The sequence below is a fragment of the Aphelocoma coerulescens genome, chromosome 2 (assembly GCF_041296385.1).
Source record: "Aphelocoma coerulescens isolate FSJ_1873_10779 chromosome 2, UR_Acoe_1.0, whole genome shotgun sequence".
Taxonomy (NCBI): Eukaryota; Metazoa; Chordata; class Aves; order Passeriformes; family Corvidae; genus Aphelocoma; species Aphelocoma coerulescens.
The window spans coordinates 78038613-78058616 of NC_091015.1; the positions used below are offsets into that span (position 1 = coordinate 78038613).

At 45.4% G+C, this 20004-nt stretch overlaps 1 protein-coding gene across 1 annotated transcript in view; it reads right to left on the bottom strand.

Annotated features, from left to right (window-relative positions):
- Positions 1–9499, bottom strand: part of BMP6 (bone morphogenetic protein 6) — an 88058-nt gene extending 78559 nt beyond the window's left edge. Inside the window, exon 1 of the mRNA XM_069008147.1 lies at positions 8989–9499. Coding sequence (XP_068864248.1) covers positions 8989–9415 — 427 coding nt within the window. The 5' untranslated portion in view covers positions 9416–9499. The remainder of the gene's footprint in view (positions 1–8988) is intronic.
- Positions 9500–20004: the final 10505 nt, after the last annotated feature.

The window sequence follows — 20004 nt, forward strand, 5'->3', positions numbered from 1 at the left end:
CTGACCACTTCTTTATTCCTGGATACAGAACCTTAATCCAGGCATTTTAAAGCAATTTGAAAAATATGGAAGTTAGGCTGCAGCAAGTGTTCATGTTCAAACAACTTTGTATTATGGCATTACAAAGGCAGCAGCAGAAAAGTCTTTTGCATCTTGTACACATTAGTTACAGTTAAACATTATTTTCCAACTTGTTTGGATAATTTTACTCCTTGTAAAAGGACTGGAATTGACTGCTAAGAGCTTTACTCTTCTGGATTTCTCTCTGAAGCGGTCTGGAAAGCCCAGGAGAGACAAGGATGTAAGAAGACATCTGTTTCACACTGTAGCTGCCGGCCCTTTCCTCCCTCCAACACCTCTTGGCTTACGTGTGCAACTATCAGACCCTGTTCATGAGCTCTAATCTGTTCTCATTTTTTAAGTGCTCTTTGTTGCCTGGTGTGGAGCTCAACACTTGGGCTTCAATAGACATTATGTCACACTTTAGCCCTTGTACAAACAGAGTGTCTAATACCTTGACCATACATGCCACACGAACGCGATGCAGTGAGCAACAAGATAAGAAAGCTGCAGCAGTACACCTCAACATAAACATCTCTGTGCATGCTTTAAACATGGCACATATTACAGCCTGCACTTGATAAAAGAAACTGTAGATCTCCATTTGACAAGACTTTTGGTTGAACAAATAAATATTCATTAAAGGAGTGCTTCAAATAGCCAATTCATGTATTTCTCACACTGCAAACAACCATTAACATACATGGAATAACACATCTTTGGAATACTGTTGGAAAACACTCTCTCATTTACTATCAGGAAATTTGACTCTTCAGAACAAGTGTTAACACTGTCCTGATTAATTTGTAAAGCTATTCAAGCCGTGAAGTACATCTGCACATTCAGTATATTTCCAATACTGTGTTTCTGTTTTCATTTTCTAAATGTTTTTATTTATACACTAATATTTGACCTATGAATGTTCCAAGTTTATATGGAGCCAGCTGTTCTAAATTCTGGTTATACTGAGCATTCGTGCAAAACGTCAGGTGATATCATTGGATATTTTTAAGGGGAAAGTTCACAGGAAAGCAGTTATGTATTCTTGTGATTAACACCACATTGGATCAAAACAGTCATGTCTAGCTCTCTGAAAAATACAGCTACTGTTTTAGTTAGCAGAACACTTCGGCTCTGTCTACATTATCCTTTTTTGCCAAAAGTTCCCACTGTTGCTACCACTGATTCAATTCTGTTATTGTGCTATGATGAACACTGCTACATAAAATAAAAAGAGCTGAAAGCAGTGCTGTCAAAATTTTTGTGCCCTTAACAACAAAACAAAAAAAAAAACAAACTCATTACATCACCAAAAAAACCCAACCAACCCAAAAGCCAAACAAACAAAAATCCACTCCAAAACTCTACCCAACACTACAAGACTGTTTCTTAAGTAACTGAAAGTTCAGGAAATGCCAGCCCCAATCCACAGCAGGTTTTAGGAATCGAAGTCCATTACGAGGTATTAAACACCCCTGCAATCCCACAGGGACTCGGCTTCTTTAATTAAGCTTTTTCTCCTGCAACAGCCCTGCAGCAGGTGCAGCCCCATGCCTTTCCCAGGGCCACTGTGTGGGAGCCTGCTCTGGGTGCAAAGCACCGGGCCACAGGAGCCTCTTAGGGTGCTGCTGCCAACCACCCCTGCTGCAAGTGCTGCAGCTCTGCAGAAGGCACCGCTCTCCATCCTCTGCCAGCCACAACTGGAAAAAAGGTGGAAAGAAACGACTCACTGAATATTTTTCAGGCACCCTCAGTACATCATGGCTACAGAATCCCAGTCCCAAGTGCCCTCTCAATTCCCACTTAGAATTCCAGGAAGTTTGGGCTGGAAGGGACCTTCAAAAGTCATCCAGATCAACCCCTGCCATGGGCAGGAATATTGTTCAGCAAAACAGATTGCTCAGTGCCCCGTCCAACCTGGCTTTGAACAGCTCCAAGGATGGGGCTCAGCTCCTCTGGGGAACTTGTTCCAGTGTTTCACTACTTCTTTTTGAAAAAATTCACCCTTATATCCAATCTAAATCTACCCTCTTTCAGTTTAAAACTGTTTCCCCATCAAACAGGAAACCTAGGTGTGACCCAACACCAAACTCCAAGAATCAGGTGGACAGAAGACAACTTTCCAGTCCTTAACCTCCATCTCCCAGGCTCTGAGGTCTGATACTTGCTGTAACAAATGGGAATCTCTCACCCATGAGCCATTTTTCCATTTGGGCAATAGTGCTTGCTCTTTGCTTCACACTGCTATATAAACGGTCAAATGGAAATGTTAAATGATGAGTAGGTGGGCTCTACTTTACAGCATAGTTGTACATCTGCTGGGATACAGCAGAAACACACAATGGGTCTGTTTACATCCCAAGTAAATCATACCTTCCTCTAACCCCCTACAAGCCAGCAATGAGGCAAGATGACCTAAAAAGAATTGTGACTCCATGGCATGGAAAGTCTAAACACCACCTTCCTTCCTCCTAAATCACAAACACCGCTTAAAAGTTTATATTTAAAACTACGAGAGAGAGTATAACCACTGCAATGCACCAGGCTAGACCCAGCAAGGATCCACAGCTCCTTGGCAGAGGTACAAGCCTGCAGCAAGCAGTCCCAGCAGGAGCTCAGCACAAGACATCCATGACAGCTGCCCAAGTGATTTTCTGCTAAAGCCATGTTGAGCTGGAAGAAAATTGCCAAAAGGAAACCTTTTTATAACAAGTGGTTTAGCTTCAATTTTTTTAAGGGAAAGAACTAGGAAGTTCTGCTTTTATTTTTACAAAAAATTCCAAAAAAAAACCCCAAACCCAGTCCCACACCTGGGTTTCTAATTCAAAATGCAACTTTTCGTTTATTTACAGATAAAAAATTTGGCTTGAAATAATCAAGACTGGTCTGGCAATACTAGTTTTTTACAATTACAATAAATTGCTGTTGTTATTGTTGTTGCTGGAAGAAAAATTTGTGTGAAATGTTGAAGTCTAAGACTGTAAATTTTCAAGCTCTGAAAAGCTTTCACAAGACAGAGAATAATCCTACTAATGCCACATGGTCTGGTTCCAGTAGCTTAGTCCAGATGACAGTCAGAATTGGATAAATTGCTTACATGAACATGACCCTCCACTCATTTCAACAGTAGAGGTTTTGAAGAGCAGCTTCTCCAGGAGCTACACATCTTCCAGGGCTCCTGGCCAAAGGCAGGGGGATGACTACGGTCCCTCAAACTCCAAGTCCAGAGGAGATGAGGGCTTCTAAAAGACCATTTACCCTTTCTTTAATCATGTTGTCAGGAAGCTTCACACTATCAGGCAGCTCGCAAGCAGCAGCTACTTCAAGGAGATGACATAAATGAGGACCTTGAGCTGCATCAGTTGAACAGCAAATGTAAGGCTGCTCTTTGGCACTTGGGAATCTGTCTTGGCATCAAAGCCCACTATACAAGGTTTGGCAGAAGTCAGTAAACTCATTCCCATCATCAGCTTCATGATTTCTAATATTGGCCTGCTCTGGACACACGTGGAGGACGCTGCTCACAAGCCGAGTGAGCGAGGCTGTACACAGCCAGCTGGCAGCACAGCCAGATCGGCAGCATCACACACTCCAGTTATTCCCTGTGAGTAGATGTCTTGACCTTTACAACACATGGTCAAGAGTATAAACAGATGGGATGACAGTATGAATAGTACGGTCCCATCAATACAATCACCCAACATCCCTGATACATCTTGGTTGCCTAATTTCGTATCTCCCAACAGCAAGCATGGTACTGGGAAAAACGCAGATGGGCCAATCAAATCCTTCAGATGAAAAAATTCACCTGCTTTAGAAACACGTGTAAAGATGTTGGAGCACTGCTTCCCTCCTGTGAAAAGCTGTGCAGAACAAAGGCATATTGCTTGCACCTAAGGTGCTATGGATTTGGCCAAGATCATTCCTAGAAGGAAATCTGGTAGGCGACCGCTGCCAAAAACATGGAAAGCCTGGTTGGAAGACACTGCAACTATAAGGTGCTGCTTTATTGGCAAGGGGGGAGAGAGAGAGAGAGTATTTGTACAAGTCTTATATTTACCTCCAAGCAACCCCCCTGCACCGAAAGGGAGCACCCTTGCCCCAGCAGACACTTGAAGTCTTGCAGGGAAGATGGCGATTGCCTGGAGCTTGGGGATTCAGAAATAGAAGAGGCTTTTCACTACAGCCCCAACTCAAATCATGTTGAAGCTTCAGGACTGACTGCAGGACCGCCTGGGAAAAGGTGAGCTTCCTCTCAACCTTTTTGCATGAAGTTTTCCCAAGGGACCTGTGGGTCTTATGATAAAAGGGAAAACCCTCTCTCTAAAAGTACAGAGATACAGTGAATCAGTGATGTTGGTCTGCTACAAAAAGCCACAATGCTGAATAACCGCACCCCAAAGCACACTTTTAATGATCCTTATCTCTGGAGGGCTTGATGGGTTCAGACTTTTCCTGCACAGCTATCAACAGCCCCAGATTTGGGTCACAGCAGAAACCCACAGACTGCCACCGAATTCCTTGGGTTTGATGGTAGGAAGTACATGGCTGTTTTTCCTCTCAGTGTGGATGTCAGATTAGGAAGACATGGGTGAACACCATGTTCTGACACAGGATTGCTTCACAGCACCTTTCATTATACACAGATAATTCTGTATGCATTTAAAGTAGCCAAGTCTTTGAGAGTCTTGTTTTCTGCTACTTCACACAGCATGTGCTACTCTGAAGACACCAGCTGCTGAAAGAGGGGAGGGAGAGCAGATCCCCTTCACATCAGCACTGGTATGCCAGAAAAGACTAGGAGGACTTTAGATCTGACCCTTGTCTGCAGTTTGGTTTGAGCAGTGACCCCTCTCCGCTCATCTTCCTGGACTGAGGAAAAAGGGGGTTGGTTGCAAGGAACTTGATACATCTTTCACTAAAATGGTTGTAAAATAAAGGGATGCTTGACAGTCAAGCTGTCAGTCCAGCATCACTGCCTCAAGAGGGATCTCCATACCAACCCCGGGCTGTTTTGCCAAGAGGAGATAACCTTATCTGGTGCCATAAGGAAGGTACATTTTCCAGACAGGAAACATTAATAGATGTTATTCTCCCAACAGTACTGTGTCAAGACACACCACACATTTATGTCAAGGCTGTTCCAACAAAAAGAGCTGAACAGTTTCACAAAGACACCCGCTGACCCACAGTGCATTCCTCCACCGCAGCCTCACAACCCTGACATACAGTCATTTCCATAGCACAGAAGTTTGGTACCCTGCTTTGTCAGTGAATCCATGCAGATGTTTCCATCTGTGCTAGCTATCCAGACTTCCTATGTAGGAAATGAAAAGAAACAGGCACTTGTCGGATGCCTCATTCTAATGAAAACACCCAAAATAGACACTTCTAGGATCATCTTCCCAGAAAAGGGACCAGATTTACCAAGAACAGGTTATGTTTTCTGTCGAATTATTTTTTTGTATCTAACCTGATAAATTAAATTTATTTTCTGAATTATCTGAATTGGTTTGTATCTTGTGTGGTTTTGCCTGTAATGGGAACAAAAACTTATTTCTCCTCCCTGATATTGCTCTCCAGGTGCTTTATAAAACAAAATGCTAAGCATCTCCTAGAAACCCTGGACACACCAAGCTTCCCGTATAATCAGCCCCTCTGGGAATCATTGCCCACACCTTGCAAGTCCATACTACAAGACAGACATCACCAGGTAGGCAAGATAAATCCCAGACTCCCCATTTCAAAGACTGGTATTTCTCATCCTCCCTGTAAGACAGCAGCTCCCTGTGTCTGGAGAACCGCCACACCTCTGCGACCTTCTTTTTTCACTTTAAAAATAAAAACCAAAACAAAATAGAAACCATCTCCAAGAACACCCCCACCTTTGAGACTGGGACAAGCCTGCACTGCCTGAATAATCTGAGACCTCACCAAAGTCCCTCAGCTTTCCAAGACCTTTGTGAAGATGACCATACCCTGAGCACATATGGAAACATAGCCTTCCCCAGACAGGAAACACATCTGCTGTATCCCCAGACTGAAAGATGTAGGTTGGTCAGGAAGAGCTGGAGCCCTGCATGTTTAAAATCAGTGACTACAAGCTAGTGAGACTCTTTTTGGGCTACGGGTTGGAAAAATTAAATGAACTTTTATAAGAACATCAACACCTGCAAGCTTCTCTGCACAGCTGACCTAGATGATGGCTTTCCAGCACAACGAGATGCATCAAACTTTTATCTGGATCTGAGCTGCAGCAGAAGCAGTATCAGCACCTGAAGGCAGGTCACCCACACTGACTTCACATCCACACAGCCACGTGCACCTGCACCCCCAGGTGATACTGTACACTCCTCAGCCCGGGAGAACAGCAAGGGCCCCTCACATCTCTTTGGTAGTTGGCCCTTCAATAATGGAAGGGGAAGTCTTTAAGGTTGAACACAAAGTTCTTCAGAAGCCAGTTTTAACTGAACAGAACTAACTGTATGTATGGCCACATGCAGAAAGCCCCAACTAAAATAATTCTGGCAGTGTCTACTTATAAGCAGACTCCAGCTGTGAGTTTTCAGGGCTGCTTGACATGTACTTCATCAGAATAGTCAGTATGCTTAAGATCAAGAATTCTTTTCTTTCTGCGGTGATCTCACCATCTTTTGCTGCATTTCTGACTTCATCTAATACTTCGACAGATAACAAGCAGGCTTTCTCCCATCAAACCCTTGGTTTCTGTATTGGAATATAACATTAGGCTTCCTCTAGTTTTCTGACCTGAATTATTGTTAAATGGAAAAGTAAATGTCAATACACAGGTGAAAGACCCTAAAATATTCCTGACATGTCAGAGAAGCCACAGAAAACAGCCAAACAGTTGTTTGGTCCCAGCCCATCCATTTGCCAACACTCTGGTAACAAACAATCACATTAAATGACATTATGGTTTATGACTCGGAATTTGGAAGTTGATGAGAATTCTACAGTTGATTCATGCTTCCTGAGACTCATAACTAGCATTTCAATTGCACTATTTTACTACATTACATGAATAATTTTCCTTGTTGTTACATAAGTGTCTAGATCCAAATTATCAGAACTGATTTGAATCATATGAATGGAAGGGGTTATTTTCAAAAGAAACACATACTTTCAGGTATACCATCTAATAATACTCTCCCGGTGCTTTATAAACAGCTAATTACCTTCTAAAACACCACATGCTCACACTTATCCCTGGAATCAGCTCTTTTGGGAACTGCCTAGTCCCTTGCAAGCACCTTGTTTCACATCCCTCAAGTAAAATGTGCCATGGGGGTCGCTTACAGACAGCAGCACACTTCTTAAACTCACAGCTCCAAGTATAGGTCCTGAAAGTCCCAAAGGCAAAAAACAGCAGCAGCAGCTCAGTGTATTCAAAGGACAGAGAGGTTTGGGGAGGCTGGGAGGGAAGAAAAAGAGAGGCAGGTGCCCTTTAGTCCTGAAGCCTGTACAGTATTTCCCAGATCTCAGCTTCTGAGCTGAGACCACAGACCTCGCTGTTTTCATTGATGGACAATTTCAGGAAGTCTCAATCAAATGCATCCGAGCTCTGAGATCGCAGCACCACCTAAACATCCCCGAGCTGACTTTAAACAAGGCAATTGAGACCCTGACAGGTACACACCCACGAGGAGGCAACAGGGCTCTACGGTCCTGGAAGGTCTGAGCACCTAAGGCAGCTCAGCTGTATCCACACGAGTTGTGGTCATCTCGGTTTCAATGCAGACAAATCCTTCAACAACTCTTTGCAACACTTCTGACCTACTACGTGATTTCCATCAGGTACAAAAATTAATCAGCTCTTGTTCTAGATGCATACAGCATGGTACAAAGCTACTGAACACCTGCACCAGCACTGGGAGCTCCGAGAAATTTCTTGCTGCGGCGACATATCCCTGCTCCAAATGAGTAAACACACAACAAATTGTATTTTTTTTTAAAAAACAAGACAAGCTGTTGTCGTTCTGGCACGCAGCTCTGGCAACACTAGTGAAAAGGCAAAGTTTTCAGCTGACCGGCTAAGACACTTGAGCTTCACAGGAATTCCCTAAAAAAAGGAACTGTAATTTGCCAACTGAAATATTTTCATTCTCCACATTAAGATGAATCTAATTACACTGTTTCCTTACAATTGCATAGTACTAAGAGCTCCCTTAAGTAAAAAAGCTTAATAACTTTCCCACTGAAATGCCTGCCTCAGAGCCCTTCACATCGCTGACAAGATGATTTGTTTGAAGAGCAGGTTGACGTCTAACAGAACTTAATTCAAGATTTCCACATGATACAGATTTTTATCATGTTCCCGTGCTCAATCACCAGAATAACTGACATAGATCACATATTCACCACCACACTAGCTCTGATCCCTTAAAATAAAAACAAAACAAATAAAAAATTAAAAAGAGAAGACGAGGACACCGTGGAGTAGTGTGGCTGTACTTTGCTCAAACCCCAAAGGCATCTCTGCTGGACTTTGCATAGAGTGAGTGCAACCTGTACTCTAGCATGACTCCAGCCCTGCTACCCACGAAGTAGAGGAGGGTGTGTTTAATTCTGAACTACAGGCTCTGACCACTATCATCAGAACAAGGACTACTAAAAAAATAATTATTCTTTTTTTCTTCCTTCTCCCCACTCCTCCCCCCGCCAGGTTTTGCATTCTGGAGTATATTCCTTTTTTTCTGTTTGCGAGAGGTTTTGCCCTTCGCCGAAGTGAGCTGTCCTCCTGGCCGAAACCCGCGCAGCCCAAGGTGGGTCCCAGCCGGCAAAGCCGCGACCGCGTCGCGCCCCACCGGGGAGCGGCCGCTCGTCCCCACTGCACAGACCAGGGGACGGGCGGACGGGTGAGTGGCTGGGTGGGCAGCATAGCACCCACTCCCTCCCTCCCTCACTCACCCAGGTTGACGAAGCTCATGACCATGTCGGCGTCGTTGAGGAAGGCGCTGTCCTGCGGGCTGGGCAGCGGCGGGGCGGGGGGCTGCGGGCGGCCCCCGCGCTCCGTGCCCGCGCTGCCCTCCGCGCCCTCGGCCAGGGAGTGGTAGAGGTCCAGCATGAAGCGCGGCGCCGCCGTCAGCCGTCCCGGCGGCGGGGCCGGCGGCTCCCGCGGCAGGGGCCGGGGACGGTGGGGCAGCCCCAGCACCGAGAGGATCTCCCGCTGCATCTCCCGCTTCTCGTGCGACTTCAGCCGCCGGTAGAGGAAGCCCGAGGCGGCGGCGGGCGGCGGCGGCTCCCCGCCCTCGGCGGGCAGCGCGGGCTCGGCGGGGCGGCAGGCTCCGCTCAGCAGCGCCCAGCAGCAGCACAGCCAGGCCAGCCGGCGCGGCATGGCGCTCGGCCGGGCGCGGGCGGGCGACGTCCCCGCTCCCCGCTGTCCCCGGGGGCTGCCCGCCGCCCTCCAGCCCTGCCCCCCCGCGGCGGGTTCGGCCCGGGCCGGCGGGGGGCGGCCAGGCCGGGGGGGCTCAGCGCTCGGCCCCGCCGCCGCCGCGCATGGCCGCCCGCGGGGCACCGCGCTGCGGAGCCCCCCGCGCCCGCCGCCGCTCAGGTGCGGCGGGGCCGCCCCCGGCCCGCTCCGGCCGCTCAGTTCGCCATGCCCCTGCCCGGGGGATCCGCGCCGGGCCGCGGGGGCTGCGTACGGGGGGAGAAGGAGCAGGGTGAAGAGCAGCAAACTTTTCTCGCTGCCAGGGAGGGAGGGAGGGAGCGAGCGAGCGAGCGAGCGAGCAGCTCCTGCGGCTGCAGCCCCGGTCCCCGCGGGCTGGCCGGAGCGCGGCTGCTGGCAGCGAAGGCAAATCACCAGCGCGCCCGCCTCTCGGCGGGGCGGGCGGCCGCTCCTCCGGGGCGGGGAGCGGGCGCAGGTAGCGCGGCCCCGCGGGGGCGGACGGGCGGGGCGGGGGCGACGGAGCAGAGCAGGTTGAGAAGCGCCTGCCCCGTCGGATGTCACGGACTCGCTGCGCTGGAGCGGTGCTCCGCGAAACTGCGGCTCCGGTCGCCTCTGCCGGCTTGTTTCTTGTTAAAGGAAGGGTTTCGGCCACCCCTCCTGCCCCCAGCGGGTGTTGGCTATTTGTCCTGAAAATAGGTGGAGTTTTCTAAATCTGAATAAGCGCTGCTGTTCGTTTTAGCAGGTTACAGCATTTTACAGGTTGTTTTTTTTTCTCTGGAATACCTTGCAGAACTGAACAGGGAGCTGTGGTACATGGCTGGGTGTACCCAGGTACCCCCCGCCAGCCCTGATCGATGGAGTACCGGTCTGCATCCTGTGGGTTAGCCTACACTGCCATAAAAGAACATACCCCTTCCTACAGTAAGATTGCAGCTCTGAATTCATCACTTTCATCAAAGAGAGAAAAAAAACCCAAAACCCAAACACCATCCAACATTCCAGTAACAACAGCTTGGTTGAGTAAGAGGCAGCTCTTCCATACCCTGATCTCTGACTTCATGGATCTTCCTCGGGTTGGATGAGTAAAGCCAGTCTAGTCTCACTGAAATCGGTGTAATTGCTCTAGGTTTGAACTGGGATAATTTCATAGGAGTTGGCCCGAGAATAATATCTGGACCATTTGAAGTCACTGGCAAAAGTTCCATTAACTTTATTAGAATCAGGATCTGGCAATAAGCTCATATTCAGCTTTCCAGAGACACAGCTGAGAATATTCAGGACAGAATACGGTATTTTCAGAAGTGGAGGAGGTTACACTGAGCCTTCATGTCTCTGAAAGTGAGGTTACAGATGTGTTTTTTAACTGCACCAGTCAAGGAACACCCTAATGCTGGATATTTTAAAGCTTGTTTGAGAGGAAAAAAGGCATCTTTAAGGACATTTGAGCACAGCTGTCATGGGGGTGGGAGGGAAGAGTATGCAAGTTGCTTTTGCAACTATCTTTTTTTTTTTTTCCCCTCCAGATTACGAAGACACTCAAAATTTGAAAATGAGGGTACATGTGACAGCATGGACCCAACATGCTCTTTTTGCTGTAGTGGATCCCACCCACTACCTTCATGAAAGAGGTCTGTGTCACCCAAGAAGGACTCAGGAAGGCAATGCCCAGGGAAATTTTCGTACTGCTGGTTCATTTATTCACTTTTCTCAGCACAGAGCAATGGGGCTGCTTTTGTTAAATTTTTGTTAGATTAGGGCTCGCTCCCAGAGAGGAGGTGAGTAACACACATTTCCTTCTGTAAGGCAGTGTGGGATCCTGCTGGGAGAACCCAGGTTCCCAGGAGCAGAGCCCGATGCACAAGCTGTCCCCTTGGTGAGCTGAGAGGGATGCAGGACGTTTTGTAGCCCCTTAGGAAGGGCGTCTGGAGGCTGGGAGGAAGTGCAGGAGCCCTTAGGTGAGTGAGGGACATTTCCTAGGCAGGTACTTATCCCGCAGGTGGTGAGGGAGGAGAGCAGCCACTTCCCACGGCCATTCACTTCCCGCTCTGAGCCTGTTTGGGTGTAGCTCGTGTCGCTGTGTCCAGAAGAGCTTTGTAGCCTCCGCTTCCTGTTTTTGACAATGAGAGACGGAAGTGTCCCATTACAGGGTTATTGCTGAAGAATGAACTCTTCATCTGAAGTGTCCCCTGCTCCTCTCGAAGATAGGAAGGGATGGTGCACATTTAGCAACAGACAGTGTCAAACTCTAGGGCAGCTCTTGGGTATTTCTGCTCCTCTGATTCTCAAACATGTATCACCTTTACGTTTTTAATCTGAAATAGGGGTTACAGCGATAAAAACCAGCTGTTACAACAGTTGGAAGCACTCGGGCGTCTGAGTTTGAAGAAGTCTGAGGACAAGGACACACAGAAAACCTTCCAGCACTTAACCTCTTAAGTTACCTTATTCTTGAGGTAAGTTCCCTCGTGTAGCTCGGAAGCTAATAACCTCCTCATGAAGTCATTGCACCTTGCTAAGTTAAAGACTTCCACGTTTTTCTTCGGAAGTGCTTTCAGAGTTGCACCCTACTTATGCCTGGAAATGCCTCTTGCTTATGGATGTGAAGGCTTTACTGTAGGATTCAGTTAATTCTATCAGACCTACGAAAGTTACAGCGTCACTCAGCAACTCAATGAGGCTGAAAAGTGCTAAGACTTCCAGAGGTCACATGCAGTGACTGCTTTCACCTGTTCCTTCCATCTGAAAGGGCAAGTTTCCTCAAAGGATTTTAGGACTTTGGATGGGAGCTGCATACCTAATTCTCTGGAAGAGTGCAAAGGCTCTGTATTCTACAAGTGCTGCAGGCTGAGACACGCACGTTTTAAGAGTTAAACATGTATTGCAGAACTACCGACAAGATTTTGGATTTTTTGCTGCCAAGAAGCCTTCGCAGCATACCCGCGGTCCAAAATTCTATAGTGATATGTAATTTCACTCGAGTTTTCGCTGTCAGATCTTCAAAAATGCTGCGAATCCAGGTTTTTGAGTATCGCGCAGGTCACCAGCTTTCCCTGCTCATGACGGACATCTGGTGGCAAAGTGGAGAAACTCGGGTCTGTTCCTCGAAGTTTCCCTCGTTAGCAAGCTAGCAATTAAATATTTTTTTCTTTCTCTCTCAAACAAACAAACAAAAACCAAAATCAAAACAAAACATGAGAAACCAACAAAAAAACCCCCAACCACCCCAAACCAAAAATAAACATCTCCCTCTCTATATAATGCAAAGAGGTCTCCTACCTATCCCAGAACAATCCTTATGTAATTTTCTGTCCTTAAGCCAAACTTTAGTCTATATTCAATCCCACACCTGCTCAGTACTTCCTGAAGAAAGTCTTTTACACATGACCATGAACAGAGCCTGTACCCCACAGAATACCCATTCCAAGGTGTGGCATGGTACCAGCAAGGCTTAACTACAGCAGTTAATTTCTTCTGGTAGTGACAGTGTTTAGATTGTATGCAATGAAAAGCTGGGCTACCTGTTTCTAGTCAAAGAGGATTTACTGGGTTTTCAGTTATCCAGTTTTATCAAATCATTCCTTGCGCTTATTTAAGCAAATTACTTTTCCTCATTGTTTTATGCAAAAGTTGTGAGGCATGTGAAGTGCTGAAAGGCTAAAGAGGTAGTTAACTTTAGTTGGAAGCCTTCAGAATGAAAAGAACCAAACAACAAAAGAAACAAAACCCAAAGCAAAACAACAACAAAAAATAGAGTTTCCATCACAATGCCTTAAAATACACTACCTCAACCGTACTCATGAAGAGGACTATGCAAAATCTTCATCAATCCTCCCAGGTACTGAGAGTACACAACCCTAGCAGAATGATACACATTCTATTTAATTTTTTTCAGGACAAATAACGTATTGTTGAATAGAGTGGAGAACTCACTATTCTAGTGATCCCTTCTCCATCTCCTGAGCACAGAAAAGACACAACTTTGCATTCACTCCTTCCCTTCAGATGAGCCACTGGTTGTGAAACTGACTGTGACAAACCCAGGCTCCTATGCTTATGGGGTCAGCAAGGACACTGCAGTAAGAGCAGCTTCGGTCCTCACATTCATTTTGCCAAACAAAGCAGGTATTTTTTTAAAGCAATGTGGAAGAGATGTAAGTAATGACATTTGCTTTCTAAAAAAAAACCCCAAACCCTATGTTGTACAATAATGACATAGCTGGAAAGAACTATTTGCAGCGCTGCACTTGAAGAGGTTGAAAATGCAAACATGCCTCCTAATTTTAGTGTATCGGTTTCCAAAGTCTGCTTGTGCAATGAGAAAGAGTGGTTGAGTATAATCTTAGTTCAAAGATTCAAGCAGGCTAAAAACAGCATTTGCTATGAAAGCCCAAATTTTTCCTTTTGCTTGCTGAACAAACTTGCTCCACTGCAAGTAGAGGCAGTTGAAAAATAGTAACATCATCTTATTTGCACACAGCAAACCACTACTCTCTTTACTCAGAAATCTGATCTAAAAATACGCAATGGTGATTTCCCAGATCAGAACACTTTAAAAAAATGGTTATAAATATCAATTCAGTAACACAACTGGACGGCTATCCCTGCAAAAGCAAACAGCTAAAAATTAAATAAGTCCCAGTATGAGGTTCACAAACAATTCCAACTCTGTTCCAACACTGGCCACTATCTTCACCCTATCAAGGATGTACTTACATACGAACAATTATAGCTCAAATTTTATTTGAAGTCAACGGTATCGAGTATCAAGGGAATCTGACCTGAAATGGCAGCAGCTAAATAAATATTAATATATTGTGTCATTGGTATAATTTTTCTGGGTATTTTCATGATATTTGCTTTTAATTTCTTTTTTTGTTAGTGGGATCTCAGAGAAAGAACTGAATTTCTTCTGAACAATGAGAACTAGAGAGGTACCTGGCTGCAAGAACGTGAATGCTGCAAAAAGAGATGACAAGAGGAGGAGAGGTCCTCACTCCATCCTCTGCTGGTGTCAGCTGGTGAGCTATCAGCCAGTGTGTCTCCATGACCATTGTCTGGCATACTGACTAGAAAAAATGAGCACCAGTGGTGGTAGCTCATAATGTGAGAATGAACTGTAAGAATCTGATTTTATCAAGTGACACTTTGCAGCACCCTTCATTAGCCAGTTAATAGAATTAGTGCTTAATTTCTGCCTCAAGGTGGTAAGGAAAGGATCCAGGTGTATTTCCCACGTCATGTTGCTTGGGTACTCGCTGCTCAGCCCTCTGGTTATCCAGCTCCCTGTCAACAGAAGAGGATTGGGCAGTGTACTGTGCTGGAACAATTCCCTTCCACTTCTGCCTCATTCTGCTGTGAGCTGTGAGCACACACATCCCTCTGTGGCTGGTGTGCTGCAGAGAGGCACCTACAACTGCTTCCCAGGGCTGAATATCTGAGCTCACTCACCTGCAGAGGTGCACATTTCTATACAGACAAAAGAAATGGTGTGTATTGGGGATGCAAGGACCTGGCCATCACTTTCTGCTTTGGGTCAAAAAAGAAAGAAAAAACCAAACAAAAAACCCAAGACCAATGATAATGATTAAGGAAAGAACAGCTGTTAAAATTGCTCACAAACACTACAGAATGGGACTGGAAAATATCCTGGAGAAGAAAAAAAAGGGTTCTGAAATCTTATTTAAAGTAACTCTGACGAGGTCTGCTCTTACCAGTGTGCAAAATATGTCTTTTCAACAACACTTTTCAATAAAATTGGGATAGACCCAAATAGCATGGGGCCACAGTGGGGATTGCCAGATTATTAAAGTCTGAAAATACGAATGCCATTCCCAGCAGTATCCTATTGTAAAGTCCACTGTACTCAGACTGCCATTCCCTTATCTATTTGCACACAGGGGCAAGTTTTCAAAGACCAAGGGTCCTAAACACCCTCCAAAAATAAATGTCAGAGAACGTTCCCTGCTGCTTTAAGCTCAGTTGCTGTTTTGTACTAGAAAGCCAAGTGGCCTCGCACCCATCCTGCCCTGAACTTGGTGGACATCTTTTTCCTGGGTAGGGCAGCTGCAGGAAGCATGACGGGCAGCTTGGTGCCTTCTCCCATCCTCAACCTTCTCCAAGGCTTCCCCACTGCCACCATTACCCCTTCTCGCAGCAGAGCTGCCACCAAGGGGTTTTCTGCCTTGAGGTCTCCTCAGGCTCTGGGGAATAAAACACATTTCCTACAGTTCTTTGCCACTTACAAACATTCAGTAGGCACCACTTGCTTTCATTCACTTTTGCTTTAAAAGGCACCTCATACTGTGCCAAATCAAACATGGTATTTTAGGGAAAAGCAGGGTCCCAGAAGACACTGGACAGGGCAGCAAGTCTACAAAGGCATTTTTAGACATCAAGAACTGTAGCAGCTAAAAAAACTTTAAAACCCCTGTTGTCTTATAGCTGAGCCTTTTCTTTCATACACTTTTCCTTCAAACACTCCCTCATCCCCCAAAGAGAATATTTTTCATTACCTGTACTTACTGTGACAGCTAATAGCCTTATGGATTGGTTCCTTAAGGGAACTGATTCAGCTAAGAAGAAAGAAGACGTGAATTGTTCCCAAACACCATTTAACATTTAGATTTAAGAGGTGCACATTGCAATAATCATTTTTTTAACAAGTCAGGAGAAGAGCTGAGGTAAGCGGCAGCTGTATATCAATTTTAGCTGAAGAGATGCAGCTGCCATTGTGCACTAAACAAGTTTCCATGCCAGCTCAAGATGAGGTAACTCAAAAAAGAGAGTCATCTTTTTTCTTTCTACAGGAAATGTTTAAAGGCTGATAAAAGAGGTTTCATACATTTGCCTTCTGGAGGCAAGTAAAAATTAGAGAGAAAGAAATGTGGTTTCTTTAGAGGCTATTAGAAGGAAGCCTTGTTAAAAAAATTCTGCATCCTTAGTGTTCCCTAAATTAATAAATTTCCTCCTTGGTGAAGCAAAAGTGATAAGCAGCTAGTAATTGCATTGCTTATGGGAGGCTTCAAGTTTCCAGAGCAACAGCACGCCTGTAATGCAAGGCTTGTCTTTGTTGCACTGTTGGCCCAAAGAAGAGCTCAAATTTTCTGTCTCAGCCAGCTTGCACACAAGCTCTGAAGCCTCTATCCCTCCTGCAGGGCGCCAGCAGCCCAGACCTTGCTGGGTTCCCAGGAGATGCAGGCTGAGAAGCCATAGCTGCTGTAACTCAGGGTGGGAAATCCAGTTGGGACATGGCTACCCAGTGTCACCGAGCAGCATGGATGCTCCCTGGAGCCAGCACATCCATACAGGTCAGCATGGCTGTGGGTGCACTGAAAAGCAGGTAAAACCTTCTCTTGCCAGACCCAGACCCTGCAAGCCATTCAGAAGGGACTTGGGCAGCTGATCTGCTCCGGGTCTATGTGGGTCTTTGCTCCTATATAAAAGGATGACTTTTATGGGGTGGAAAGAGTAGCCCCTAATGTATTGTTACTGTTTTCATATTTGACGAGTACAGCACTATAATAAATAATGTAAAACAATGAATAAATAATGTCAACAAGAAGATAGGATTAGCTTAAAACTGAGTACCTCCAGTGTGTAGGATACCAGAGGTCAGACACCAGAAGCTGCAGAGCTGCGCTGACGTGATGCTCTGCTCAGACTTTCTAGATGGATGGAGCCCTGTGACCACCCTCTAGCTCACTGAGTAGGAGTGGTGGGACAGCCTCTGAAAATACACCAATGCCTGCAGGACTCTCACTCTGTTTTGAAATTAAGTGTTGTTAGGACTGTTCTCTGGGACTGACCCCTCCAGACAGGGAAGGCTCATGACCACAGCACTGCTCCCTTACTCCTCAGGACTGCTTCTGGTCTGTACCAACATCCACCCACCTCGGGAGCCATTTGAGATGGCACTACCTGGCCCAGGCTGAAATAACACCCAAGACCACTGTGTTCAACCAGGAGGACAATCCCGTCCCGGGACCCAGCAACACTGCTTAATGTATGGGAACAGATGTAGTGTGAGTTGTCTGATGCAGGCTGAATGCTTCCTGAGGATCCTTCATGGCACCCTAGGGAAGGACACTGCTCTTGGCCCTGGGCAAACACCTGTGTTTTGTGCTGATGTGAATTAAAAACACAATTCATTTCAAAATGCTACCTGAGGTTTGGGGCAGTTATTTGCAAACTGCTGAGCAGAGGTCCCAGTGGAAATACAACATTTGGCTTGGGAAGGAAACATTTCTGAGCTAACTTCTGGCTTAGAGTAATTCTATTCTCTTACAACGTCTTTATTTCACTCAGCTTTGAAGAGATAGAGGACTCAGATAATTAATTATAAAAGACAGTTTAAAAAAAAAAATAACCAGTCATTCCAGAGTCTTACAGCCCCAAGACAAAACTGATACACCAGTGACAGCATATGGGCCCTTGTTAGTGTGGAACCAAATGCCTGCATCTGATCTCCATTAGAGAAGCCTCTGTTCACTTCCCTCACCCAAAACGATAGGGAAATCCATTTAATCTTCTGCAAACCATACGACAACACTTGGCGAGTTTTGTTTCCTCCCATTTGAAATAAAATAAAGCAGTAAAATATGATAACAGTCCATCAAGTGATGTTCCTGTTTCATTTATGTGATGTTCAGAACAGTTTGTGGCAGTAAAAGGAATGGGTACTCGAATGAAGTATTATGGTTAGCAGCCTGTGGGAAGATATATTTAGTTTAAATACTAATAATAGCCTAATAGCATCAAGGCAAGATAATGGAATGTGACAGATGTTGGATGTTCTCTCTTTGCACTGTGCCAGATGTATATTTTAAATTACTGTTTGCATCACGAAAGGGCCAAGAGGCCTCACTTTTGGATTCAGGGCCCTCCGAGGCTGGGCTCTGCAGACAAGAATGCAATCCCTTTCTCATGGTTTAACCCCAGCCAGGAACCCAGCCCCACACAGCCACTTGCTCACCCTGCTCTGGTAGGATGGGGAAGCAATCCAGGAGGGTAAAAGTGAGAAAACTTGTGGGTTGAGACAAACACTATTTAATAAGCAAAGCAAAACAAGGAACTATTCCACTACTTCTTATTTTTAGGCAAGTGTTTGGCCACCTCCAGAAAAGCAGGGTTGCATCACGGGTAACAGTTACTTGGGAAGACAAGTTCCATAACTCCAAATATCCCCCCTTCCTCCTCCTTCCCTGAGCTTTTATATGCTGAGCACAATGCTATATGATCCAGCACATCCCTTTGGTCATTTGGGGTCAGTTGTCCCAGCTGTGTCCCTCCACAAATTCTTGTGCACCCCCAACCTACTTCTTGGCAGGGTGGGGTTGAGAAGCAGAAAGGTCTTGACTGTGTACAAGCACTGCTCAGCAATAATGAAAACATCTCTATATTGCTGACACTGTTTCCCTCACATACTCAGAACCTAGCCCCATGCTAATTACTGTGAAAAAATATTTATCGCACACAAAACCAACCCATTCTCCCTAAAAATAGAAATTTCAAGTTATTTTTATCATGTATATTAACATTTTTGCATAGCCTGGTATTCCTAGAGCATCCTTAAAGGTGACATTGTCAAAATCTCCACATGAAACCCATTTATTTTCCTGTGCAGGTCATCCAGCAATGAACCAGGCTGTGGGGAGCACTGCTTGGCAAGGTGATGACTCCAGGCTGGCTGCCTGGACTGAGATCCAAAGCTCCTGGGGGATCACTTCATTTGGGCAGTCAGACAGTGCCACCAGCAATCGGAGGAACCCTTTCCAAGAACCAAAGCATGCATATATTACAGACCTTTTCTTGGAATTACATTACTGTCAGGAATGCTCTGCACAACTGATCACTATAATTAGAAAGCTTTTTTAGTATTTGCCCTTCAGTTTTACATTTGAAGGGGCAAAAAGTTATGTATAATGTCAATTGCAGTTTCATGTTATAGAAATAACTCTGAAAAGGACAGTGTTGACCTCTGTGTTTTCCTCCCACCAATGATATCTGATACTTATTTCCACATAATTTGTCTGTCATATGAGCTCAGACTGGATTTCTAGACTCATACAAAGCCCTTCACAGACTTTGATCACTAAATATTTATTATTGGTCCATAATATGCCCTAAAATATATTTTTTGTAGACTTGACACCATCACCAAAATTTTACAGAAGCTGTAAGTTAGTAAAACATGGAGCCAGTGCTGCAGACTAGGAGTTTCCAGATCACATCCTCTCCAACTTGTTGGCTCTGTGAAGCCATCAGAAGCAAAATACAGAGACCTGCTGTAAGTCTCTATAACCCATGCAGTAAGGCTTGCTTTTCCATGAAAACTCTTCAGATCAGAGCTGTATTAGAATTACATGCTGAAATGAGATGAAGTTGTTGGGAATAATTCCAAAGGGTCAACTTGGTCTTCCATGCAGCTACTCTGTGATTTGCTAAATTACTGTGCACTTTGCTCTGACATCATTCTGACAAAATTCTCAGGAGTTACAAGCAGTAAGCAGCTATACCTCTGTCCTATAAACAGATACCAT